At 44.7% G+C, this 27,289-nt stretch overlaps 1 protein-coding gene across 3 annotated transcripts in view; it reads left to right on the forward strand.

The window, feature by feature from the left end:
• The window catches only part of Prkcb (protein kinase C beta), a 327,890-nt gene that overhangs the window by 291,877 nt on the left and 8,724 nt on the right, over positions 1–27,289 (forward strand). For all 3 annotated transcript variants that reach the window (XM_076942168.1, XM_076942171.1, XM_076942174.1), the window contains one exon: positions 2,352–2,492. In XM_076942168.1, the coding sequence (XP_076798283.1) occupies positions 2,352–2,492 (141 nt within the window). The remainder of the gene's footprint in view (positions 1–2,351; positions 2,493–27,289) is intronic.

Here is a 27,289-nt window from a genome sequence, read left to right on the forward strand (position 1 = left end):
TTGGTGTCATTGTTATCAGAGTTAGTAGAGACCACCTAAACCAGCAGCTCTCAACCTGAGGGTCATGACCCCTTTGGGGCTTGAACCACCCTTTCAAGAGGTCACCTAAGGCCATTGAAAAACACAGATATTTACGTTAAGATTCCTAACAGTAGCAAAATTACAGTTATAAGGAAGCAATAAAAATAATTTTATGCTTGGGTGTCACCACAACATGAGGAACTGTATTAAAGAGTTGTAACATTAGGAAGGTTGAGAACTACTGTCCTAGACTTTCTACCCATCCAAACCCCACACAAATGTCAAGGCTTGACCTAATTTACTTGCCCCCCATTGACTTTTCCTGACCAAGCTAGACCATGGATATCTCTGGGAAAACCACATGCAGAGTGTGTAAAGTGGAGACAGGACTGTTCCAAGGTATAGCTGAGGAGAAGTTTTTATTATAAATATGAAGGAAAGCACATCCAGAAGCATCTGGAAGAGCCCCGAGCAAGGAGAGAAAGTAGTAGACTGAAAATGACCAGCAGCCTGAACTGGGCTATGAGAGGAGAGAGAAGGGGAGGGAGGAAGAGAAGAGTGTGTGGACAAAGGTGACCAAGAGAAAGGGGGCCAAAAGAGCACATGGCTGAAATGGCAGCGTTATATAGGAATCAGAAGCTGGGGGCAAAAGCCTATGAGCTGGAGAAGAAGGGCAAGAGGAGAAACAGATCCTGACTGAGCCTGGAGGCCAGCATGTGCATTGTATGCTAAGAGGTACCACAGTTGGCTGTTTTGTGTCAGGTTCAGTTTCTTTTGGACCTGACACAGAACGTCTGTCTCTGTCTGTCTGTCTGTCTGTCTGTCTGTCTTTCTTTCTTTCTTTCTCTCTCTCTTCCTCTCTCTCTCTCTCTCTCTCTCTCTCTCTCTCTCTCTCTCTCTCTTTCACTCTCTCTTACTCTCTCTCTGCCAATTCGATACAGGATCTCCTTATTGAGCCCAAGCTGGCCTTGGACTCTTCTAATAGCAATCCTCCTGTCTCAGCTTATGAAATGCTAGGATTACAAGCATACACCATAACTCCTGGCTCCTATTTCTCTTGAAAGCCCCAATTTTGGAACTAGACTAAGTGGGACTGGATCCCACCTATAATTAAAAGTCCTTGTGTTTGAGTTCCCTGAATATCATTTGCTTCAGCATTTCAAGAGGGAAAAGGAATAGACTCCCCTCATTGGGTTACTGTGACAGTCGCGTAGTGCCAGGCCTGTAAGGAAAGAAGGAACTGAGAACACTGAGTTTGTGAGACTTTTGATTCTTGGAAGATAAAGCATACACAGAAAGTGTGTGCGTGTGATGGTGGTCATGGAGCATCCTGAAAGCAGGATTCATGTCAGATGCACAGCAGTTCTGAACTTCTGGGCTCTCTCTACCTTTACTCACTGTCAGCCAGTCCTAGGCAAAACTGGGGGTGCTTGGTGTCAGCTCCACAGTTCGTTCCTTCCTGCTGTTCTGCCCTCTTCCTTTTCTTTCTGAATCACCAACTCCTCCATATTTCCTCTTAGTTCATTTGCTGACACCTTGGGATCAGAGACCCTCATGTGCTACTTCAGGTTCATTTCTAAGAGCAAGCCTATTTGGTCGCTTCATCTCAGAGCGTATCTATTCATCTTGGTTTTATTTATTTATTTATTTATTTATTTATTTATTTATTTATTTATTTTAGCACTGGCTCACAGACCCAAAGATGGAGAGTTTTGATAATTAAGTAATTTAAACAGAACACCAGAGAAACCTCAGCGGAGCAGAGGGAACTTGTGATACAGGGAATGAGCTGGGTTAGCTTTGGACTATTTAATGAGCTTTCTGAAAGTAATTACTTGAAACTTGGGTACATTTGACTAATATTTTTCTTCTTTTTTTTTTTTTTTTTTAATTTTCACAAGTGCTTTGCTGAGAAATGCAAATGGCATCTGAATGAACGCATCCTTCGAGTTGGTCAAATGTCAGTGTTTCTTACAACAGGAGAAAGGGGGTTTGAACGTGTAGAAACTGGCCTCATTAGGGGCACCAGTAATCACAGAAAGCTCATTCTTGAACTCAAATGACAGCCTGTAACATTTTAAATGTGATGTTCAAGGCCATATTTGTGCTTTGGTTTGATTCTCCCTTGAGGGACTTTGTTCTGGGGTGGGTATCATTTCGGTCTTGTCTCTTACAGAGGTCTGACTAAGAAACCGTCCCTGGGAGGAAACACAGACAGTAAGACCAGTTGATAGTCTGCATTGACTATCCTAAGTAGTTGGAATAATGATATCTCAGCAGCTCTCATTTCCTGGTCTGCAATCTGTTCAATGTTTTTCTTTCCTTTTTAGCTAATGACCAAACACCCAGGCAAGCGCCTGGGTTGTGGGCCTGAAGGGGAGCGAGACATTAAGGAGCATGCGTTTTTCCGGTACATCGACTGGGAGAAACTTGAACGCAAGGAGATTCAGCCACCTTATAAACCCAAAGCTGTAAGTAAACCTCCCTGTGGCTGGCCAGTCCTTGGACACAATATGCTCTTGCTTTGGTGTATACATACTCTGAATGCTCTTCGAGGTGTGGACATCAGTGAATTGACTTGAATATGTCTGTAGGCACCTGTCTCCCTGTGTGCATGATACCAACATGGTGATTATTGCAAAGCCAGGCCTCTGTACATAAGGGAGAGACAATTGATACGGAGCTTTTGTTGTTGTTTTGATTCCATTACTGTAAGTGAGCTGCCACCTTCAGTGGGGGGATGGAGGGGGTGTGGAGGAGTTGGTTCTTGGGTGAGCAGAGTCCAGTCTTACTTTGGAATTGTGATGAAGAATCTAATTTTGCCCTCCTTCCTTCCTCGGTTCAACTGTGTCATTTTCTCTACAGACTGACATTGAAAAGGTCATGTTGTTTATCTCAATGATATTTAAATTGAATTCTGAAACCTACGGTGCTACCTCTAAGCCTGTAACTGAATGGTTTACCAGCCAGCCCTTTCTCCAGGTGAAGGAGAAAGAAGTAGACCCACAGACCTCCATGAGGTCATGATACTCGGTTATCATGCAGCTGTGATGTCAGAAGAAATCCTTCCCATTCCCCTACAGTGGCTGGGAACAATTTGCAGACCCAGAGACCCAGCTGGGTCCTTGCAAACTTCTTGCAAGGGAGAGGATGTGTAGTTTGTACCTGGAGGAATTAGAACAGTGATTTTATTGGGTGGATGTTTCTTTGTTGATGTTAAGTACAGCGCAGACCTGGCGACTTTATTATGTGTTGTGAAACTACTGACTGAGGCTGTAAAGGGAACATAAACATTGTCATTGAAACTGGAAGTCATCAGGGTCTCAGTTTAGATAAAAAAAAAAAAAAAAAGGTGATGATGATAGTTATTTTACTGTGATAATTGTTAATTTCTTGAGCATTTATTATGTGCTAGGTGCCATGTTGAACATTTCATTTACAGCATCTAATTAAACTCTCACAACAGCCTACAAGGTGGGAGCTATTATCCTGGCATGTGGGAGAAGAAAGGGGAGACTCAGAGAGGTTCGGGTACTCTGGCCACAGTCACCCACCTGCTGTGGTATGGGGTGAAGGGAGAATCCATGTTGTGAATAGTTCAACTCCATTGGAAGCGTTCTATGTCTAGGGAAATGGACAGTAGTATGAGAAAATCTCTCAGGTGATTCTCACAACTCTATAGAACTGCCCATCTCTGCTGCACCCCTGCTAAGTCTCATTCTGGCTGTATCTGAGTGCTAAGAAGCCAGCTCCAGTGGAAGCAGCCAGTTTCATTGTTTAACATCCTAGATTAATACCAAATCAAATTTCCCCGAAAGTCCAGCAGAGATGTACTCTCTCTAGATCCTTCTGGAAATTTGTGGGATTATATCTGGAGTTCATGCATCCAGATTAAACCCATATGACATCACTTCTGAGTGTCATTATCACTCACCTTAAAACAAAGACACAGGCTGGAGCATGGCATTCCTAATAGCATCTGACCATCAGCGAGTAGACTCTGTCTCTTGACTGTTTTAGAGCCTTGTGCTTGGACCAGTCAAGTTCTCTCCGGCTTAATTACTTTTTCATCTCTGTAGTGTAGCAAGGTAATGGCTTCTGCATCAGAAGATTTTATGATACAAAAAGCACTGGGGTTGAGCTTGGTTCATGACACATTCTCAAGGATAATTGATTATGATGGTCAGTGATGTCATTGAGTAGTTAGTATTTTGGGTTTAGGGTCTTCGAGGACAAGTTAGTAGTACTATTTCTTAAAGGTAGTATCTGTGCTCAGTGTTGGGGTAAAGATGGAGCTACATGTTCTTGACAGTATAATTGCCTTTACTGAACCCTTTGGGAATAAGTCAAAAGGTAACTTGGAAGGAATGAACAGGCTCTTGGTTCTGGAAACTAGTGATTCAGAGGTAAGACAATGACCCACTTGAGTATATGTGTGTGTGTGTGTGTGTGAGTGTGTATGTGTTCATTGTGTAAGTGTGTGTGTTTGCTTAAATGCTGAGGTGTGTGTGAACACATGTGTATGTGTGTGTATGTATGCATGTTTATGCATTGTATATGTGCATGTGTGTATGTGAGTGTATGTGTGTGTTTAAATGCTGAGATTTGTGTGTGTGTTTAAATGCTGAGATTTGTGTGTGTGTTTAAATGCTGAAGGGTGTGTGTGTGTGTGTGTGTGTGTGTATCTGTGTATAGGAGGTGTGCATGTGCATGTGCATGTGGAGACCTGAAGTTGACTTCTGGACTCTTTCTTATCATTTCTCACTGTATTCCCTATGCCAGGGTCTCCCAATAAAAACCCAGATCACTAACAGAACTGGTATAGTTATCCAGGTTGATCTGATGATCCTGTGTCAGCCTTCTAAATGCTGGGTTTGCAGGTGGACTGCCATGTGAGCCCAGCATTTGCGTGACTTTTGGAGATTCAAGCTATTCTAACTTTTCTGCTTGCATGGCAAGCATTTATCCCTGCAATCCTCACAGAGTGCCCCTCCATTTAGGTTTTGCAAGGCTATTTATTTATAAGGTCTCAAAATGTGAGCCTCGACTTTTCTTACTTCCCCATGCTTATCCACACTGAAGCCACTGGACTCTAGGAGTTTGTGTTAGAGTTGTACACCAGTGGTTTTCAAATGGTGTTCCCAGACCAGCAGCGACAGCATCCATCTAAACCATGTTCAAAATAAATTTCTAGGTCTTAACCCTAGACATCCTGAATCAGAAACTCTGGTAGCAGTGTCAGATGCTGTGGGTCCAGAAAGCCCTACGGAGAATCTGAGACTGCTTTAGGCTGAGAACATCACTCAGGCAGGAGAGAGAGAGGGAAAGGGAAAGGGAAAGGGATTAGGGAAGGGGGGAGGGGGGAAGAAGAGGGAGAGGGAGGGGGAGGGAGAGGGAGGGGAGGGGGAGGGAGGGGAGGGGGAGGGAGGGGAGGGGGAGGGAGGGAGAGAGCAGAGGAAGGAAGGTGGCAAAGAAAACAGCTAGGTACAGGAGGGAGACTGGTTTTCGGCCGTTTGGGAGCCATACAGTGGCTTCTGGCATACATCACAGACTGAGTTTCACAGGCTTTAAAGGAAGGGAGAAGGCTGTGCGCTATAGGAGAAGGCAGGAAGGCCAAGGTGGACAGCTGAGGCCCAGCAAAGCCCAGGCTTCACGCTCTCATTTGAAGGTGGGGACCAGACTTCTTACCTGAAGTCTCACTAGTTCTTCATAATTGGCAGCAAATGTTTAAAAATTAAACAGTTCAGGGCAAATAAAAACATATTCATGGCCCACATGTGGCCTGTGGACTGCCAGTTTGTAACCTTGGGGAGTCTTGATGGATCAAGTTGGGGTAACGTTTAGCCAGTTCTTGTTAGTACTATTTGTGGGCAGTTAAGAGTCCATTTTAACTGGAGAGTTATTTGTGACTATTCCTGCTAGTGGTCATGAATATACAGGGCTCACAGGTTGGAATGTTATCTCATTTGATAAAATGTTTGCCACGTAAGCACAAGGACCTGAGTGTGATCCCCAGGTCTCTTTCTCTCTCCATGTCTCTCTCTGTCTCTCTCTGTCTCTCTCTGTCTCTCTCTGTCACACACACACACACACACACACACACACACACACACAAAACTAGTGCATATTTTTAATTCTGTTCCTGAGGAGATGAAGACAGGGCGTCTCTAAGGCTTGCTGATCAACTAGACTAGCTGAATTGAAGGGTTTCAGACCAATAAAAGAAACTCTCTCAGAAAACAAATTGGATGGTTCCTGAGGACCCACACCAGAGATTGTCCTCTAGTTTCCACACACACTTGTGCACATATGTGGGCACCTGTGCGTGTGAGCGCACACACACACACACACACACACACACACACACACACACACACCTATTTGATTTTTCCTGCTAATGTTCCTCTTACATTGCAGATCCAGGCTTTCTTGTCCCCACCCCCACCCCGGGACCAGTGTTTCCTCATCCTTTTCTTCTTATCTGCCTGTCATCTCTGAAATGCCTGTGGCAAGTGTGCAGTTCCATGTGCCGTGTGGGATATTAAAAGGCATGTGTGTACCTGTCAACGTGCCTGATTCATGCATGCTATTAAGTGAGCTCAGGGAGAGAAAGCACAAGGGGCAGAAGCAGAGGCCTGTATTCAAACATCAAGTGAAGGGTGCTATTATGGGTGGTTCATTAAAATCACTTTAAATGGGTTTTGTTTGTTCTCAGTGCTGTCTTTTATTGTGGCAAGGAGTAGCTTGACAGTGCATTGTTTGAAACTTTACTAAAATATACTAAGTTTGTTGTATTGTCATAGGCAACAAAGTAGTGTGTGTGTGTGTGTGTGTGAGAGAGAGAGAGAGAGAGAGAGAGAGAGAGAGAGAGAGAGAGAGAGGGGAGGGAGGGGGGGAGAGAGAGAGTGGGTGAGGGGGAGAGAGTCTAAGAGAGGCAGAGACAGAAACAGAGAGACAGAGATTCTGAAGGCTGAGACACACATGCTCATGGACATGGAGACTGGTAGTCAACTTTGAGTTTCCACCTCTTGCCCACTCCACCTTATCCTTTGAAGACAGGGTTCTCAATCTATACTACAATGTTTCATGCAAGCTGACTGGTTCAGCAAGCCTCTGGAATCCTCCTGTCTCCGCCTCTTCCCACCATCATCACTAGGATTACAAATACACATCATCATGCCTGGATGTTTCTACATGGGTACTGGAGACCTGAACTCAGGTCCTCCTGCTTGTGTGGTAAGCTGTTTGCTGACTGAGCCATCTCCCCAGCTCCATACAGCAGTGTCTTTAATGTGTATCTGGTCACATCAGTCTCTTGCTTTCTGATACTTCACAGTAATGTCCATGGGTCTTTGGCATATATGGCTTGTGAGTCCCTCCAGCAGTCTGGGCTCCTAGCCCTAAGGACCAGCATTCCTGGGTTTCTCTGATTTCCTTAACACTCAGCCTTTTCTCTCTTTGCCAGATTTACCTATACAAAACCTTTGTCTGGGAGGCCCATAGCCCTTCTCAGGCTCTTCTCCCTCTCCTGGAGGCTAGGTGCTACCTCATTAAATCCAAGGAACATCATCTCCTCCTTGGGGAGGCTCCTCCTGATTCCTGAGTAGGGACCTGCTTTACAAACTCATTTCATGTTCTTGCAATTGTGTGCTCAGTTTAACATCTGTCACTTTGACTAGACTGTGGTTGTTTTTTTTTTTTTTTTTTTTTTTTTCTTTTTTCACTGTCAGAGCCAAAGCCTAGCTTAAGTTTTAGCACATAACAGGTGCTAGAAAATTTTTACTGAATGAATGAATGGCCATGAAACTGCAATACACCATGTTATGGGACATAAAGGCTTCTTTAAGGCTGCATATTAGAGTGAAAGGTGATTTTCTTATGTACAGCAGGGTGTCTCTGATAAATTGGTTGTTGTATAAGTTACTATCGTATTTATAAAGGGCTATAATTTGCCTGCTGCACTGCAAGCTGTCATGGCTTCTTTAAGCTGAGCAGTGTGCACAGGGAGAGGATGCTACAGAAGGATCTGGAAGTGTGGTGAATGGTGCGGGCTGCAGATTGCTGCTGTCTGTCCTTGCATAGGTGGTTCAACCCAGTGCTCCTTTTCCATGCATGCACAAGTCACCTGGAAGTCTGGTCTAGTGTATAGGTGGCTGAGGGTGGATCCTGGGGTTTTGCATTCCTTACAAGCTCCCTGCTGCTGGGCCAGGAACTCTATGTTGTATAGCAGGGACCAGAACAGTGAGCACCATGGTGCAGCTGGCCATGAGTGGGGGTGACAGAGCCTAGTGTCAGCAGAGTCTTCTGTATAGCAAGAGGAGGCTGGTATCAAGGGATGACATGATGAAGAGCAGTGTTCTGGTAAATTGTAGCTTAGGCTGTTGTGGTCAGTGTGTAGTGGGAGAGACGTGGTAGTGGATGTCCTACCATACTGAACATGTGGCGGAGCAGAGGACTCAGAAGTACATAAGTACATTCCCTATTGGGAGTGCTGGGTGCTGAGTCACCCACGCGGCAAAGGATAGTCAGTAGTGCTAGGTCTTGGAAATACAGTAATAAATAGCACAGAAATCCATATCTGTCTGGCAGAAACAGTGGTCCAGCAATGCCCAGAGAAGCAAGGGAACTATGTAAAGTCTTATTAATTGATAAGCATTACAGAGCAAACAAAAGCAGCCATGGAGGTTGGGAGGTCCAGGTTGGGGAAGAAGAGACTTTAAATAAGGTGGGAGGAAGGTATCGTGGAGAAAGTGACACTTCAGCAGAGCTAGGATGAAGATGAGGGAGGGAGCTGGGTCTGTGTTGAGGACTCAGGCTTGAGTACTGTGTTAGGAACACATTTAAAGGCTGTAAGAGGGAGCTTGCCAGCATGTCTGGTGGACATCAGATCCTGGGCATCTGAGCTCAGTGGATAAGGAGGAAAAAACCAGGGAGACCATGGGAGGAGAAGAAGGTACTGGAAGAAAGTACTGAGCACTACACAATTTTTGGCTTTTAATCCAACCTGTGAGCAGAGAAATAGTGACCTAACACTGGGCTTTAAAAGAATTATATTGGCCAATGGAAGAGACGAGTTGAAACTGAGAAGAGTTGTGGAATCTGTTAACAATCCAGGCAGGATGCACTGGAAACGAGGGTGGGACAGAGCCAATTGGGAGTCTTTAGGCAGTGGTTCTCAACCTGTGTGTTGTGACCCCACAAGGGTCACCTATCAGATATCAGATGTTCCTGTTCCAGTTTATAACGGTAGCAAAATTACAGTTATGAAACATCAACAAAAATAATTCATGGTTGGTTCCACAACATGAGGAAGTGCATTAAAGGATCGCAGCTTTCAGAAGGTTGAGAGCCACTGCGCTAGGGTGATGCTCACTTCAGCATCCTTAGTCCCTCTCCAGTTCCTGGTGTCTTGTAGGCAACTCAGTACTTCTTTGGCACAAAGGACAGGTGAGCAGGGAATCCCTGTGGATCGCACAATTGTTCTTTAAGTAGGGAGGCCAGTAGCTCAGAGTTTGGTCCTGGTGGAACAAGCGTGAACTAAGAGAATAGCTATCAAGAGAGTGCCTGCGGCTCAGAGCAGTGCTCCCAAGTCACAGAGTGGTTAGGATCACCCTGTAGGTTTAGGTTGTATTCCTTCTGTCAGTGAGAGCATACTGTAGTCTAGGCGACTGTTGAGAACTTTGGCCAAGGCATTCTCCGGCCTGGAAGAATGTATATTAGATGTTGCCGTGCAGTAGTAGGGTGTGCCTTGGGGCTTGGCCTTCTTGTATGTTTGTGTTTTATTGTGACTCTGGGATCAGCTTATTCAGTGGACAGTATAGAAGCAGCTAACTGAAGGGCATGGGGAAGGTAAGGCAGCCACAGGACATCCTGCTCCATGAAGCCCATAGAGTCTTGAGTGTTGACATGTGAATGGACTTGCCCTCCTGCTGGTGAGTGTGGCTCCAGTAGTCCCTGGAAACATGAGCAGTGTGGTCGTCAATTCTATCTGAGAGGTAAATTTTAAGATCACCTTTCAGCTGGTCCTGTTGGCACAGGCCTACGACCCCAGCTACTCAGAAGGCTTAGACTAGAAGGTCACAAGTTCAAGACCTACTTGTGTTGGAATGAATTTAGGCTAGCCTGTGTGATACAGTGATACATGTCTCAAATTAAAAAATAAAAAGACCACTAAATATAAACTCCCAAGCTAGCATTTGCCTAGCATGCAAAAGACTGCACTCAATCTCCAGTACCCAAGTAGATCAGCTTTCTCTAACTCCTTTCACTCTCTTGTGAACAAATATGCAGCCCACAGAGACATGATAGCATGTTTGGTCTCTCCTTTCCTCTCTAGCCTGCATGTCAGGCCTCCCACGTCTTCCACAGACTGACTCCTGTCAGTTCCACTCTTGTTAAGTATTCTTATCTTCACTATTTACATAAAGCCTCAGCGTTTCAAGACATTTCCACATCAGGAGAGCCTAAAAATCTTTCTAGCTACAAAGCCCCTTGTAGAGTTCCTTGTCCAAGCCCTTTGGGTTCCATGCAATTTCCAAAATATGATCATAGTCCTCTGGATCTGGGGAGATGGCTTAGTGGGTGGAGAGCTTGCTGCACAAACATGAGGACCAGAATTCAGATTTCTAGAATCCATGTCTAAGATGGTCACATAGCATGGCTTTGTAACATCCAAGAGATGGGAGACAGAAACAGGAAATCCCCAGGAGTCTGAGGATTAGTGCACCTGGTCTGTGCAACCGTGAACAACAAGAAGGCCCTGACCAAAATAAGATAGATGTGGAGGCCCAACACATGAGGTAGTCTTCTGACCTCCATGTGTGGATCACAGCACATGTGTGCCCACACTCACACACATGAATGTGCGAACGTGCACACACAGCCGCACAGACATACAAAGTTGCCCTCACGCTCTGAGAGCCCAAAGGTGCCACTGCTTCCAGAAGAGCTCACACCCACAGGACTTCCTTTCTTTGTGGTTCTGTCACTTGAAAGCATTGTTTACAAAGTCAAAAGCTTCAGTGCTCTGTAATGAGCTGCAGCTTCGTTCCTGTGACATTCTCCTCCAGACCCAATTGCCCTTTATACAGTATGAGCAAGTGTCTCTGTGTGCATGGAGCGGAAGGTGTGTTTGATGTCCTGACATTTCTGAATCGAAGCCAGAAAATGTAACCTTTGTGCTTGCAATTCTGACTCCAGATTCAAGGCTTAAGGAAGGGATCTAACTTCTACTCGGTATGATTTATTTAAGCTTTGAACTTAACTCCAACCTAACACCTCCAAAGTACCAAATACTCAAGAGGACAATAGCTGTTTGAACATTGTGACTTAAAGTAATTCTCATAAAACCTGTATAATTCAAACATGTTAGAGAGCGTATTGAGTCCTTGCCTGTGGTGGACACTGTCCTACGTGTCTTTCAGGTGTTGTCTGGTGTGACTCTCACAAAGCTCGTTGGCATAGGTGTTGTTATCACCATGTTACAGATGAGCTGGGGAGCTTGAAGAACTTAAAAAATATATTCACAGTCTAGCAGTAGAGGGTGGCAGAGCCAGGATTTGAACTATGAACTTTGTACGGCCTAAAATCCTTGGGAAGATTATTGGATGGATCCGGATCACCTGGTAAGGCCTGGATTCTCGATAAGGGAAGAGAGCCATGACAACTAATGATGGAGTTTATTACATAATAGGAAAAGCCTGAACATTTGTGTAATCCAAATGACTTCACATTTATTTTAAAATACTGTAGCAAATAATTCGTGTGTTCACACCTTTTACAGTCCACTGGCACAACTGGAAAAGGTGCAAATTCCCTTCTTCTGAAAGCTTAGGTTTTAAGGCTAACAGAGGACTTAAAGCATGGACTTAAAGCAGGGCAGGGCAGCATCCAAAAGGAGAATCTGGGGCGAGGCTCTGGAAAGAAGAGATGCTTCTATACTCCATTCTGGAGGTTCTATGGGCATATCTATGGGGGTAGAGATTGTAACAAAAAATACTAGGGTGTGTTCATACAGTAGCTGACGGGTAGCCCAGAGTCATTTACAAACACAGCCTGAGACTTATTTCTCTCTTTCCATCTGCTCCCTGTCCCAGTGGAGAGTCCATTAAATTATGGATCAAATCAGGCTCCCTTCAGATAGCTGGAATTTTAGCAGGTGCCTGGACCAAACGGAGTTCCAGAATCACTTGCCAGGTGCGTGACTTTGCACTGAATCCTGGAAAAGAAATCAGCAATTGAGTTGAAGTGATGGATGGACACGCCCATGCTCTGAGAGAGCATGGAACTGTTAGGATGTCTGGCAATAATTAGCAGAATATGATACAAGTCAAGGATTGGAAGACTGCCTTGAAAGGGAATTCAACTCCTTCATCCAACAGATGAACAGAGGGCCAGAGATTTGTCTACATGACTCACCCAGGGAATATAACAGAGCTAACATGCAGGGCTGTATTCATTATGCTATTTATAGCTATAACAAGCTGGTCCTGTTAGCCAAATTATTTACTTTTCCTAGAGAATGTAGACCTTTGTGAACTTAACTAAGCTAATTGCATCCCAACAAAGCCCCCCAAGAGAGAGGAGTTAATATTCATTTTCATATACATGTAATGAAATACACTCAGACCCATGAGTTAAATAACAAGCCCATGGTCACCCAGAGACTAAGTCTGAGCATCAGTTAATATAAAGTCTTACCCTTTACCTCAGAGTCCCCCAAAGAGCTCTTTCCTGTTATAATGTCTCTACTTCCATCAATCAAACTCAGCCATATAGATGTGGGGTTTACGTTTCTCTTGGTCTAATCTTGAGTTCACCTACCTTTCTAAGGGATAGGCCTGACTGGGTAGAAATTTGGTAGGACCACTTCTTGACTCTTTGGCCAACCCCACCTAGGCTGTAATGATAATCACAATATCCCAGAAAGCTCATGACTAAAGGGTGAGAGAACACCCAAGAAGAGAACTGAGAGGATTCAGGGAGACTGTCCATTGTAGGCATACATTTTTTTGTAATCTACTTTTAATAAGGGTCCTGCCTCTCCTCTAGCCCACCACCCAGCAGAGGTAGTGGGAGAGAAAAATTATTAGGATATGAGGGAAGTGGACCTGCTCAGCAATAGTTCTTTGGGGTTGGGATGAGCTCAATCTTCTTGGGCAGCAGTTCAGTCCCATAGCAAACACCAAATACAACTCAGCAGCTGCGAACCAGTCCTCTAAGCAGGCAGACACCAGGCACAAACCAGCAGCTGTAGTACATTCTTGACGAAACTGCCAGGCTCACCAACCAGTCTGAGGTGAGGCCACAGAAATGGCAAGCTGTTGCAGGAACCTCACGAGCAGTTCTTGGGCGAGTTTCTCTTAATGACAGCATTACCACAAGTTAAGCTCAACAACGTTATGCAAGGTGAACCAATACAAGCATGTTGTGAGAGAAGAATAGCGAGGTGGTACAAATCAAACCAACGCTCAGTGCTCGTCTCTCACTGTCTGGTCATATTTATACTTATTCATCCCAGGTCCTTTCACATGTTTACTACATCAAAACATCCTTTTACCCGTGTCTGCTTCAGGAAAACATTCTTTCCTGTGTTTGCCTTAACAAGGCATCCTTTCACCTGTGTGCCTCAGCAAACCATTACTTGACTTTCCAAAGAAAGTTAGTTTCTACTTCAGTCCATCAAAAAAGAAAAGTGGACTGAGAGTCAAGTGGAGCCATAACTCAACATCAAAATGAAGATGGGCAGTAAGGAGGCCTCTGCTCCTCCACAGATGTCGGCTCTGTGACCTCAGCTGGACCCTGTGCCTTCCAGGGCATCTTTCCCCAAGTCTCTTGGGCAAGCCCTAAAACTCCTTTTCTCAAGTTCTTACCACTCAAGCTTTAACCCTCTTCCTCCCTGATGATAACATCGTCTCCTGGGTGACTGGAAAAATTGAGATGTAAGTGGACCCATCCTGACCTGTCAATGTACAGGCGTGTCATGATCTCGGCAGTGTGTGACTTCTCTCCATTCCTGCCCTGAACACCACCCTCCCCCATCGCTCCATAAACATCTGTTTATAGTTTCTCTCCACATTAACCAGTCTTCCTGTGGTTGTGGACAGGATCCTGATTCAAGCTGACTTTTAGGGGAAACCCCTCAATACTTAGGTGTGGCTAGACCTATGGCCTCAAACAGTGCCAAGGAGACTCCATTTCCCTATCTCCTTTTATTGCTTCTTCTACCTCTAACCAATTGTTTCTCTCAGAGGACTTTGTGGTCCTTGCATTAGTAAGACCTTGACTTTTGTGACAGATTCCTGACAGATACTATTCACAGGAGGAAAGATATATTTTGGCTCACACTTCCAGTTCATGATTGGTTGTTTCCTTATCTATGAGGCTGTCTGAGGCAGAGTGTTGCAGCAGAACGGCAAGATAGAGCAGAGCAACCCATCTCATGGCAGCTAGAAAGCAGAAAGAGACAGGAAAGGAGTGGGCCAAAGGCACAGTCCCAGAAACCTGCTTCCTCCAGGTGATTGGACTATGTGTGGCCCAGGGAGTGGCACTATTAGGAGGTGTGGCCTTGTTGGAGTAGGTGTAGCCTTGTTGGAGGAAATTTGTCACTGTGGGCCTGGGTTTTACCACTCTTCTGTTTGCCTTCTGAACAAGATGTAGAACTCTCAGCTCATCCAGCACCATGCCTATCTGGATTCTGCCATGCTTCAGGCCTTGATGATAATGAACTGAACCTCAGAACCAATAAGATAGCCCCAATTAAATGTTGGCCTTTATAACGAGTTGCCTTGGTCATTGTGTCTCTTCACAGCAATGGAAACCTTAACTAACACACCTTCCACAGCTCCATCACCTCCAAATGTCCATTCAATTTTTGAATCTATTGGTGGATTAAAGCATTGATTAGGTCAGAGCCTTATTGTCTAGTTGTCTCTGGAAAGAATCAATACACTCAAAAACATACTTGACTGATCTCTTGGCATCTCTCGATGTGATCAAGTTAACATTCAAGGCACATGGCAACAAACAACTTAGTTCCTGGAAGTTTCAAAAACTTCCACTGAAAAGAGCTCCTTTTTCCTAAAATTCCTGGTAGCTTTAGACTTAATCTTAGTAGATGATCATTAGGCCATATGCTTCTCTTCTGTTCCATGTTACCAGGGGGGTGGACTATGCTAATTGGCTTGACCTGGGTCATCTGTCCCCCTGAGCCAAGAGACTAGGACTATTCCTAGCTCAACAAAGCATAATGAGAAAGAAAGGATGTGTTTCTCTATTGCTAAAAGAGGAGCTGTCTGCTGTGTAGATGAGACACAAGTTGTGTATTCCAACTCTTTCCTGGCCATCTTCATTCATAACACACCAGCTTGTTTCCATCTTAAAAACCTCTTCTCTGGAACATGAGATCCCCTCTTCACTCTGAAGCTGACTGCCTCATCTAACTTTGCATAAACCGCTAGGAATGGTTGCTGGCTCTGGTTAGTGACAATTTTCCTTCCTTTCTGGTGCAGTCTGCTCTCACCACCCCATTGACATTTCTCCCTTTGAGTCATCAATGACCTGGAAATTGCCTGCTCTCACAGGCCTGAGGTCTTTCTTGACCTCATTACTTCATACTTTGATCTCTCTTTAAAGGAAATCTGGAAAATCAAACTTCCAATCACACCCAAAGCTATGAAGTGGGCAACTGAGATTGAGCCCCTCAACATCTCATAATGGAAGTATTATTGGGGAGTATGCTCATGAGGTTCCTCCCCTTCCTGACTATTGTTATGAGTTTTGAAAGGGGGTGTCATTCTCCACAGTGGTAGCTACAAGGAAGTTGCTCATAATCTAATAAATAATAACCCACCATGTTCATGCAAACAGTACTAATTAAGTCAGTAAGTCACACACCCAGAAAAGACATGGAAAGAGGAGGAGGAGTTGGGAAGGAAAAGGGTTTCAGTGTAGGTAATGTGAGAGAAGATAATGTAGTGACAAGAATTTATTATATATGTGTGTGAAACTATCAAAGAGTATTTTTTAAGGTTATGCAGTGAAATTAAGTCTTGCATTCCCTCTTGCTAAGAGCCTTGTTCCAGTCTCTTAGAGTGACCCTTCATAGCCAAGTTCCTCTGGGACACTTCTGTAAAGAAGTATGTAAGCCCAAAATATGCCATGTCCCATGTCCCATGTCCCATGTCCCATACAAGTACAGCATATAACAGCATGCAACTTCATCTATATACAGATATGTACTCAAACACACACACACACACACACACACACACGCACACGCACACGCACACGCGCGCGCGCACACACACACACACACACACACACAACTTGTTGATTCTTAGGGCTGGAGAGATGGCTCAGTGATTGAGAGCACTGATTGTTTTTCCAGAGAACCCAGGTTCAAACCCAGCACCCACATGGCAGCTCACAACTGTCTGTAACTTCAAGATCTGACACCTTCCCACAGACATAAATGCAGGCAAAACACCAATGCACATAAAATGGATATAAATTATTTTTAAAAATAGTTGAATCTTGGTTGATTTTTTAAAAAGCTATCCAGTTAAGACTCCAACCTAGATAAAAGCTCAGAATTCCACTTCTAATCCCATCTGAATGCGGACCACTTCTGTTCCTTGCTTCAGTCTCTCTGTCCTGGAGTTGACATTTATCTACACATCTACACACCGAACTCTGCTTTATTCTTCTAATAAGTTCTCAAACACATGAGTACTGTGGACCTTTTCTGTCCCCAGGTTCAATATCTATGGATTTAACCAACCATGGGTGGTCATTTTTAAGATATTAAATTTTGTATCTATGTAGATGTTGGAACACTACCAGGACATCATCCCCCAAATGGAACAGGATAATAACTGCTTGTACAGCATTTGCACCATGTTAGGTACTCTAAGTCTTCTGAGTCATACAATATGTACATAAGGTATGCCCACATTCTATATAAGGAACTTCAGCATCCAAGAACCAAGGTACTTAAAGAACAAAAAAGATATTTGGAACTGACCCATAATGGATTTGAAGGGGAAACTGCCATTCTGAAAGCTAAATTCAGAATCTCCTCCGTGTGTGTGTGTGTGTGTGTGTGTGTGTGTGTGTGTGTGTGTGTGTGTGTGTGTGTACTTACACACTGGTGCGTGTATGTGTGTGAACGCATGCGTGCATGGAGTCTGTAGAACGTAGGTGTCATTCCTCAGGCTCTGTCCATCCATTTGTTGTTTGTTTATTTATATTTACTTGGTTTTGGGGGGTGTCTCTCACTGGCCTGGAGCTTACCTTATTAGCATAGGCAGGCTGGCTAGTGAGCCCCAGCAATGTGCCTGTCTCCAGTACTGCATTACAAGTGTGTGCGACTGTGCCAGGCTTTTTACATGGATTCTGGGGATTGAATTCAGGTCCTAATGCTTGCCTAGCAAGCACTTTAGCAACTTATCTACCCCGTAGGTCTCCTCTTTTTAAAGTTCCTCTTCCTGCTTTTATGAAACAGTGTTTACTGGGTTTCCCGTCTCCCCAACTACTCCTCGCAAAAGCTCCAACTCTATGAGAAGCTATATACAATGACAGTAGAATTTGGAGAATTAAGATCTTCCCATGACCTAGAAAGGGAAACAACAAAGCCCATTTGTTATTTATTTACAAAGTGCATATTGTTTAAAACAACCTCAAAGTAGCTCCCTTCCTAAGTCCATTTCCAGAACGACTCAGAAGTGGCATGTTACCTGCTGGAAATGTCTTTCCAAGTGACTGACTCTCGCTGGGACTGGAAATGTATCCTTCTTGTCTGAGCATACATCTTTTGCACTAATCTCTAACTGAAGCCCTAGGTCCTGCTTGCACCTTCCTGTACCTCACAGCCTCCCCTTGCCTCCCCTGCATACCTCATAGGTCCCATACCTCAAAGTACCTTACACCTCACAGCCCCCATGCCACATAGTGCCCTCTCATACCTCACTGCCCCATACCTCAAGCCCCTCAGCCTTCACAGGCCCCAGTCTTCATATCCACGTACCTCACAGTACTGTCATACTGCACAGTACCTTTGTAGTTCACAGCCCTGCCCCCCAAACTTCACACCCCATACATCACAGCCTCTTTATACCTATAGTCCTTCCATTCCTCACAGTCTCCATACCTCAAAACTCTCTATACCTCACAGCCTCCCCATATACCACAGAATACCCCCATACCTCACAGGCTCTTCCATACCTTACAGACCCCCACACCTCACCAGGCTTGGACCTCAGGGTTTAAGTGGCAGATTTTTACTATGCTCTTGACTAACCGGAGTGGAATCTTTTGCATTGGGTGGGTTGTGGCAGAGCTTCTGAGACTCACACTAACCAGAGCCCATCCTGTATGCCCACCATCCAGAACAGAGTCAATAGTCCTCTGCTGTTGGTTGCTGTGCTAAATATTGGATGCACATAAAAACAATGGCAGCGACATTTATTCTAGCGTTTTGATTACACTTTCTTTTTTTTTCTTAACAAGTTTTCTGTTTCATCTTCTTAGAATTTGGGAAAACAATTATTAAGATTCTAAAGAATTAATCAACAGAAGAATGTCGAGGGCAGGCCCAACTACCTCATTCTGACAGGCATAATAACTATTTCATTTTGCTACCTAGCTTCAAAACAAAACGAGTCTTTGTGTTTTATACATGAAGTCACATCCAACCTCCATCTTCATTTGAACTTATATACAACTTTCAAGTACAAAGCTTCCTTTTAAGCTTGGTAATAAACTTCACAAGAATGAATAATGGTCAACCTTAATAAGTAGCATGACCCTAACAGTGAATCTTGTTAATGATCATAATACGATAGCATCATTAAAAATGAAGTCTTCAATCCAGAGTCTGTAGCATCCCCCACCCCCCACCTCCGGTCACTTCACATATGAGGTAGATCCATCTAGAACAAGTGAATGTTGGGAATTTAACTAACTTGCAGATCATGTCCATGGAATGGTGAAGCTAGGGTTGGTTCTCAGGTCATCTCAGCTAACAAAGCCATGCTGTGTGCATTCTCTGGGACAGTGAGGTGCTATAGGAAGCCTGTAACAGAACCAAAGAATCTCTGGATCTTGTCTCTCCTGATTTATTTCGAGAGACCCCACATACATTGTCAACTTTTCAATTTTCTTGTTGAGGGGAGATAATCTTTTTCCTGCCTATCTCACAGATTGGTGGGAATCAGATCTTTAAAGTCAGATAAATAGAGAGGATAGGAATGCTGAGAGTTTATTTCGAGCAGTGCTGTGAACTTAGGATGAATGGCTAAGGAATACGGGAGAGAACAAGAGACTTTGCCGACATGGAAAATGTTTACTGTGCATTTCATCTAGTTTTTTTTTAAAAGCACATTAAAAATAACGATTCTAAACCTGCTTAGGGAATAAAAAGCACCCATCAGTTCTTTACCCAGACACCCAGAATACAGCCAAAGCAGTCACTTAATGAGAGATTAGAGTCTGGAGCCTGGGAAATGGCACAGTGGCTTAGACTAAGGACCTGGGGACCCGAGTTAGGATCAGTGGCACCCATATAAAAGCCAGTTTAACAAGATTCACCATTAGGGTCATATTAATGTCTCTCATGCCTATACTCCCAATGTTGGAAAAGGGGAGTCAGGCAGATCCTGACTGCTAGCTGCTGGCCAGGCTACCCAAACTAATGACAAGCTTCAGGTTCAGAAACAAACCTTGTCTCAAGGGACTAGGACAACACCAAAAATCCTCTTCTTACCTCTCCATGTACATACATAGTGTGCAACCCCACAGGTATGTGTAACCCACTAACAAATACACATACATGTGCATGCTACACATGGGGGGGGCGGGGTGAGGGGAGGTCAGGGTCATAGAATTGCACTCGATTTTGTTTCTCTTGGTGCTTTTTAAAAGTTTGTTTTTTACAAAGGGGGATGACTGGTAGAAGGAGCTGAACCTGTCACCTGTGGGATCAAACCAGACAGTTACACCCTGTTAACCCATTCCCATACGGTACAACGAGCACTTCATGGAGCTATCAGTGGATGAAAGAGACAGGGTGCTCGGAGGTGCTCTGCACCACACCTGGTTCACCATAAGCACAGAACAGACCATTGTGGGTCCATTCAGTAGTCCCGAGTACCTTTTCTGAGCCTTGGAGATGAAGTGTTGAACAACAACAAAAAGAGAGTGTGCCTTCATGGATCTTATGTACTAGCTCAGAATGGAGGAAATGGTGAAATAATGGAATAAACGGATGAACATGTGGGGCCAATGACACTGCGTCTTGCTGATCACACAGAACAGGATGTCCTGGTGGTGACTATCAAGAGATGATGATACATGAGCTACCTGATTTGGCGGAGACAGAGAACAGCTTCTCTGAGGAGGTGGCATTTAAACCTACTTGGAGGAAAACAGAACAGACCATGCTATTTTTACATTAAAATTAAGAAAACAAAAAACAAGCCGGGTGGTGGCAGCACCTGCATTCAATCCCAGCACTCAGGAGGCAGAGGCAGGTGGATCTCTGAGTTTAAGGTTAGCCTGGTCTACAGAACAAGTTCCAGCAAGGGCTACAAAGAGAAACCCTGTCTTGAGAAACAGACAGACTGACGAACAGACAGACAAAAAAGAAAATAAAAACAAAACAAACATGGATAACCTTTCTCAGGCTAGAGAGATGGTTCAGTGGGTGACACGTCTAGGACAGCTAAGGGCTAGACTTTGGGGTCACAGAGTCCCTGTAAAGCTAGAGGAGGTAGCTAGAGACAGGAAACCCCCAGAATGCTCGGGGCAGCCAGTTTGGAGTCTGAGATACACAGGAGGCAGCAATAAGGAGACCCTGCTTCAAACAAACTTGTGATTTTCACGCACACTGCAATCTATAGAAAACAAAGGTGTATTATGTGCTTTTAGAGATTATATAGAACATGATGCTGTGAGATATTCTTCTACATGTACTTTAAATTTTCAAAGATTTTTGCATGGTGATACATCAAACAGATGTGTCATTATTTATTTAACTGTTTCCCCTATTAGCTAGTAGAAGATTCTTTCCCTTTTCCCCTTCCTCCCCTTCTCTTCCTCTTCCTCTTCCTCCTCTTCTCCTCTTTCTCCTCTTCTCCTCCTTCTTCTCCTTCTCTTCCTCCTCCACCTCCACCTACTCCTCTTCCTCTTCCTCTTTTTCTTCTCACTGTAATGATTCTTGGGTTAACATCCTGTGTCCACATGCACTGTAGGAACATAGAGGTGACAAGGATATGCCTTCCAGAAAGTGACTCCCTTCAGGAGGCAGGATATGTAGAAAACAGTATGCAGTTCAGTGAGGTGAGACTGGTGGGAGGCACAGGTTTTTGGTAGAGGAATCATCCTGGACGAAGGTGGTGATGAGAGGTTCATGTGAGCATCCTAGGAACAGAAATAACCCAGTTTAGCTCTAGTATGGTACAGGCTGAAGGGTAACAGCACAGGGGCAATGGACCAGAAGACTGGGAAGTCTCTTGTAGAAAACCATTCTAAAGAGTGTGGACTTTGAGGCCAGGTATGGTAGTGCACACCTTCAATCCCAGCACTTAGAAGGCAGAGGCAGGCAGATCTCTGTGAGTTCAAGGCTAGCCCAGTCTACAGAATGCCAGGCCAAACAGGGCTACACAGTGAGACCCTGTTTCAAAAACAAAACAGACAAACAAAAGGAGTGTGGAATTTGGGCAGTGGGAGGCATTTGAAATAAAGCAAGAAAAAGGCCTAGAGTGTTCCCATGATTCATGGTTTTCTTTTGTTCCATGTTGACAACTGTATCCAAAACCATGAGAATATCAGGGGGGAAAACTTTCAATGCAAACATATCGTTATAATCTGTTTTATTGTTACTCATTAATTTTTCATTATATCTAATTTAGAAGTTAATGACAAAAGCATTTCTAGAAGGTTTGGTGATGCCATCTACCGTTTCGGGCCCCTCAGGGGTCTTTGCAAGCGGCTCCTGGGATAAGGACCTGGGTTCTATTGTGTCTTGGCAGTTTGAATGATCCTTATGATGGGTATAACCGAACAAATACCATAACCATTTGTTTTCATCGTGTCTGGGATGGAGCCCAGGCTTCTTTGCATGAGCAGTGCGTGCTTTACTGCTGAACAACACTCTAGCCCCACACACAGGAGCCACACTCAGAGCTGTTGACAACCTGATGAAACAGAAACCAGAAAGGGATGGGCTCGGCTCCTATATAACAGCTCAGAGATCAGCTTTTCTATCTAGGCTTGTAGATCCACAAGTGAGCACGGTCCCATCAGGCAAAGCTGCTCACTCTGCCCCTGGGTTAGGTGCCTGTGGTTTAAATACACTAGTTGGCTTCATCCCCTCTCCCTGTGACAGCAGCCCCTCTGGTGTACCCTCAAGACAAGGAGATTGAATTCCCTGCCAGTAACTAAACGAGGCTTGAGTATCTACCCTGGATAGTCAGGGAGGCAGGTGTGGTCCAGACTACACTGATAATTAGATCTCAGCCACCGAGCTGCCCATTCTCTCCAAAGACACAGCAGGCGTAGAATAGATCCCAGGCTCTGCCTCCCAAGGGCTGACGTCTCCATTTAGGGAGCGCCCCTGAAACTAATGGACAGTGACAGCTCCGTTTGAAAAACATAGAAACACTTAACAGGGAGGCTGTAATCTGCCAGCCCCGTAAGCTGCTTATTAGCAGGGAAATCACGCTCTGCAGCAGCTTTGCCCCCTTGCTTAACCCCTGCCTCCAGCATCTCCTCTGTGCTATCTCACTTAAAGATTTCATTGTTCTAGGAAGGGGTGGGGTGAGGGGGTGCAGAACTGCTGGAAGCTGTTTCTTGGCTCTTTCACAGCCTCTGGGGAGCCCTGCAAATCAGCAGCCTTCCTCCTAGTGGGGATGGGAAGTGGATGGTTTTTAAGAAAAACAGTTCCTGAAGAGTCTAGGTGTCTCAGCTAAATAGGCTTCCGGTGTTGGCTCCTTTGGGTCTTCACATCCAAGCCAAAGGAAAACAGCAGCCAAAATCCTTTATGACACACCATCTTCCATCAGTGGGCCCTCTCAACTTGGTCCATTTGCACACGATCCTGCCTACTCTTTCTTCCCTCTGGACAACCATAGTTGTTCTCATTCAGTGTACCTGGTGCCAATCTAGCCCCCAAACACCTTCATTCCACACTGCACCCACCCCCCTTGGCATCGACATTGTAATCTCCCATTTACCATGAGAAAAAGCAAGGACTCTCTGCAAATGTGTCCAGCCCTTAGTGGTCCTCACTCTCCAGCTAAAGTCAGAGACTCAAAGCCACCAGCTCCTCTTTGTCTCCTCCTTCAGATCCTGTCAACAGTAAATGCAAATGAGTTACAGCCAAGTCCAAATGCATCTTCCTCAACAGCTCCCGTCCTCCAAGTTTCCATCCTTTCTCAGCCAGCTGTTGCAACAGTCTCCTACCTGGGTTGTTTCCAGTGTCACCCCTGTCACATACAGCCTTTGTAGACAACACCAGCAACCTGATTTAAACACAGCCATCATGTCACTTAGAGCTTACCAAGCTGAAATGGAAATCCACTGACCTTGCATGGTCATGAGGATCATGCTGTCCCTCTCTGTGACCTCTCCTGTCCCTCCTACCCTTGGTCACTCTGCTCCCATTCTGTCATCACTGAGAATGGTGGCAAGCACATCCCTGCTTCAGAACATTTGCACATACACTGCCTCTGCCTTCGATGCTTTATTGTTTTTCTGAGACATCCAACTGACACTGCTCCTTTCTTGCTTCACTAAGCACATGCTCAAAGGCCATTTCCTTAATTGTGAATGACATTTGAGCACCTTTTGTGTATTTTGACTCTTTAAAATAGTAACCCAGTCACAAAAGGACACACATGGTATGTACTCACTGATAAGTGGATATTATCCAAAAAGAAGCTCAGAATACCCATGATACAACTCACAGACCATATGAAACCCAAGAAGAAAGAAGATCACACCAAAGTGTGGATGCTACAGTTCTACTCAGAAGGGGCAAGAGAATAATTTCTGGGAAATAGAGGGAGAGGAGAATCTGGGAGGGAGAAGGGAGGGGGGATGCAAAAATGGGGGGCCAGTTCAGATATGGGAGGAAATGAGGTAGAATTACAGAGGGTCAGGAATTTGAAAGTAGGTGTGTAGCATTGGGGGAGGAGGAAGTGGGAGTAGCCACTAGATAGTCCCAGATGCCAGGGACCCAACAGGTTCCCAGAGCCCAACATGGAGGATTTTAGCCAAAATACCCAACAAAGGGGGGATAGAACCTGTAAGAGACAATATCCAGTGGCTAGCACATCCCCCAGTTGAGGGATGGGGCCACCCACCCACCTCAAAAATATTAATCCAGAATTCCTCCTGTCAAAAGGAAATGCAGAGACAAAGAGTGGTGCAGAAATTGAAGGAAAGGCTCTCCAGAGACTGCCCCACCTAGGGATCCATCCCATATGCTAACACCAAACCCAGACACTATTGCTGAGGCCAAGAAGTGCTTACTGACAGGAGCCCAGTATAGCTGTCTCCTGAGAGGCTCTGCCAGAGCAGGATCAATACAGATATGGATGTACACAGCCAAACACTGGACTGAGCATGGGGACCCCAATGGGGAAGTTAGGGCAAGGACCGTAGGAACTGAAGGGGTTTGCAACCTCATAGGAAGAACAACAATATTAACTAATCAGATCCCCTAAAGCTCCCAGGAACTAAACCACCTCCAAAGAGTACATGGGGGTACCTATGGCTCCAGCTGGATATGTAGCAGAGGATTGCCTTATCAGGCATCACTGGGAAGGGAGCCCCTTGGTCCCGTGGAGACTTGATGACCCAGGATAGGAGAACACTAGACCACTGAGGCAGGAGTGGGTGGGTGGGGGAGTGCCCTCATAGAGTCTGGGGGATCTAAGAGGGGATAGGGGGCTTGTGGAGGGGAAACTGGGAAGGGAGATAACATTTGAAATATAAATAAATAAAATGATCAATAAAAAAGTAGTTTTCTCAGGGTGGCTAGAAAGCTAGTTTAGTGGTTGAGAGCTCAGTGTTGCTCTTACAGAAGACCCAAGTTCTGTTCCAGTGTGCACATGAGGTAGCCCATGCTGCCAGCCCCGAGAGATCTGACTCCCTCTTCTGGCCCCACTAGGTACCTGCACTTAAGTGCACATACCTACCACTCATGCACCTAATTTAAAACAAATATAAGTCTTTACAAAAATAAATTTCTCAAGCTATAAATTTATATCAGTTGTACAGTGCTCCTCTTGTGTATCTGAAACCCTAAGTTCAATTCTTTGAGCCTAAAAGAAAAAGAAAGAATATTAATTTTTGCCTTTATATAATTTTCCTTTGGGCTGTCTTTTCCTTCCTAGCACAGAATCACTTAACTTATAACTCATATTTACAAGTTAAAGCCCCTTTTGTAGAAAGCATCACAAATACATTTTATCTGGTTTGCTATTAGCCTTTAGGCTTATTTGGGTTCTTTCTTTCTTTTAACTACACATACATTTTTCAGTTTTTATCATCATTAGACAGAATTTTCTTTGTTGCTTCCTTGTTTTGACCCTTTGGAAATGTCTTTTTCGCTCTCAAATCATAAGTACATTTATTTAAACTTTTTTTCCTGCAACTATCTTATGTTTCTATCTTTGTATCATCTGAAAGTACTCTTGGAGTACTCTTATCTTTATCAAGTTTGGGCCTTTAAATTTCCCATAGCAGAGTGAATGCAAGGTACACTTGAACAATGGTGATATTATTCTTCTATTAAAGTTGATATGCACTAGTGGTGTGTGTGTGTGTGTGTGTGTGTGTGTGTGTGTGTGTGTGTTATAGTGTCTGTGCTTTGGTGCACATGTGTGCATGTATGCATGTGCATATAGAGGTCAAAGGTTGATCTAGCAGGGTGTCTTCCTGAACTGCTTCCCATTCTATTTGTTGAAGCAGGCTGGCCAGCAAGCCCCAAGAATCCTTCTGTCTTCACCTTGCTAGAGCTGAGATGACAGCCACCCTCCACTGTGCCTGAAATTTTATGTAGGTGCTTGAGTATAGCACTCAGACCCTCATTCTTGAGTGACAGCCTCTTTACCAACTGAGTCATCTTTCCAGTCTCACAAATATTTCTGTAAGCTCAACAAGAGATTTAAAGTCTGTGTCTTCAGGATTTGATAGCTCAGAACTAACCCCTGTCAGAAGCATGCACTGTGGGTGACGCTTCACAAAGGAAACAACAAACAGTTCCAGGCCATTGTCACACACGTCACTTCATGTTCATCACAACCCCACATGAGAAGACCCACAGTTATCCCTGTGTTATACAAGAGGAAATGTCCTCAGAGTTGTACAGCCAATGAGCAATAAGAGGTCAAGCTTCTGATCCTTGTTGTAGGACACAGAACCCGGAGTTCTCTTCTGTTCAGGGAGCAGCCGTGGCTTCCCGAGAGTGCCTGTTCCATCCCTTTTACTGAGGCTCTAGGGAGACACTTTACTCTCCTGGTGACAGGAGCTCAGTGGCAGTCCCTGGTGTCCCTTCTGTGCACGCTCAGAGGCCAAATTCGATGGCTCCTTTGCAGCAAACTTTCCTGCCCGACTTTTTAGAGGTATTTCCAATAGGACAATGCATGTGCCCATGGCTTCTCTCAGTCCTTAGCATATCCGAGGTGCTCTCTCTCCCCGTCTTGTCAACTACATGGGAAGTGGCAGGTGGTCATTCTTGTTATTATCCACCCTGCCTCCCTCAGTGTGACAGTTTGAAAGGCTCTTTTTCAAGGTCTCGCCCGAGCCCTACAACTCTTGACTTCCCCTTGTTTTCAGCTAGACGGGCACTAGCCTCTCAAAACCATGATATCTCAAAATGGAAGTCACCATCTCTCTGAGTTTTCCCACATCCTGTCCCTGCTGTTGAGAGAACCACATTCTCTGTCAATCAAAGCTGAGACCCCAGCACCAAGATTTCACTCACACTCCCACCCCACTGCACTTTTCAGTCTACCACTTCCCATCAGCTGCGTTTGTAAACGTGGAGGCAGAGACCCTGGCTCTGATAGTCGGTGGATCCAACTCCACCTCCTGCATCGTGGTGATTGCTAGTGGTTTGCTCTTCAGCAGATGATTTCCTGACCTTAGTTTCCTTGTCTATAAAGTGGGAAATAATATTTGCATTAATTAATTTTTTTGGAAACTATGAAAAATCCCTAATGGGTGCAGTTTGGATCCACAGTTTCTGAGGATATTGGTTCAC

The sequence above is a fragment of the Arvicanthis niloticus genome, chromosome 1 (assembly GCF_011762505.2).
Source record: "Arvicanthis niloticus isolate mArvNil1 chromosome 1, mArvNil1.pat.X, whole genome shotgun sequence".
NCBI lineage: Eukaryota > Metazoa > Chordata > Mammalia > Rodentia > Muridae > Arvicanthis > Arvicanthis niloticus.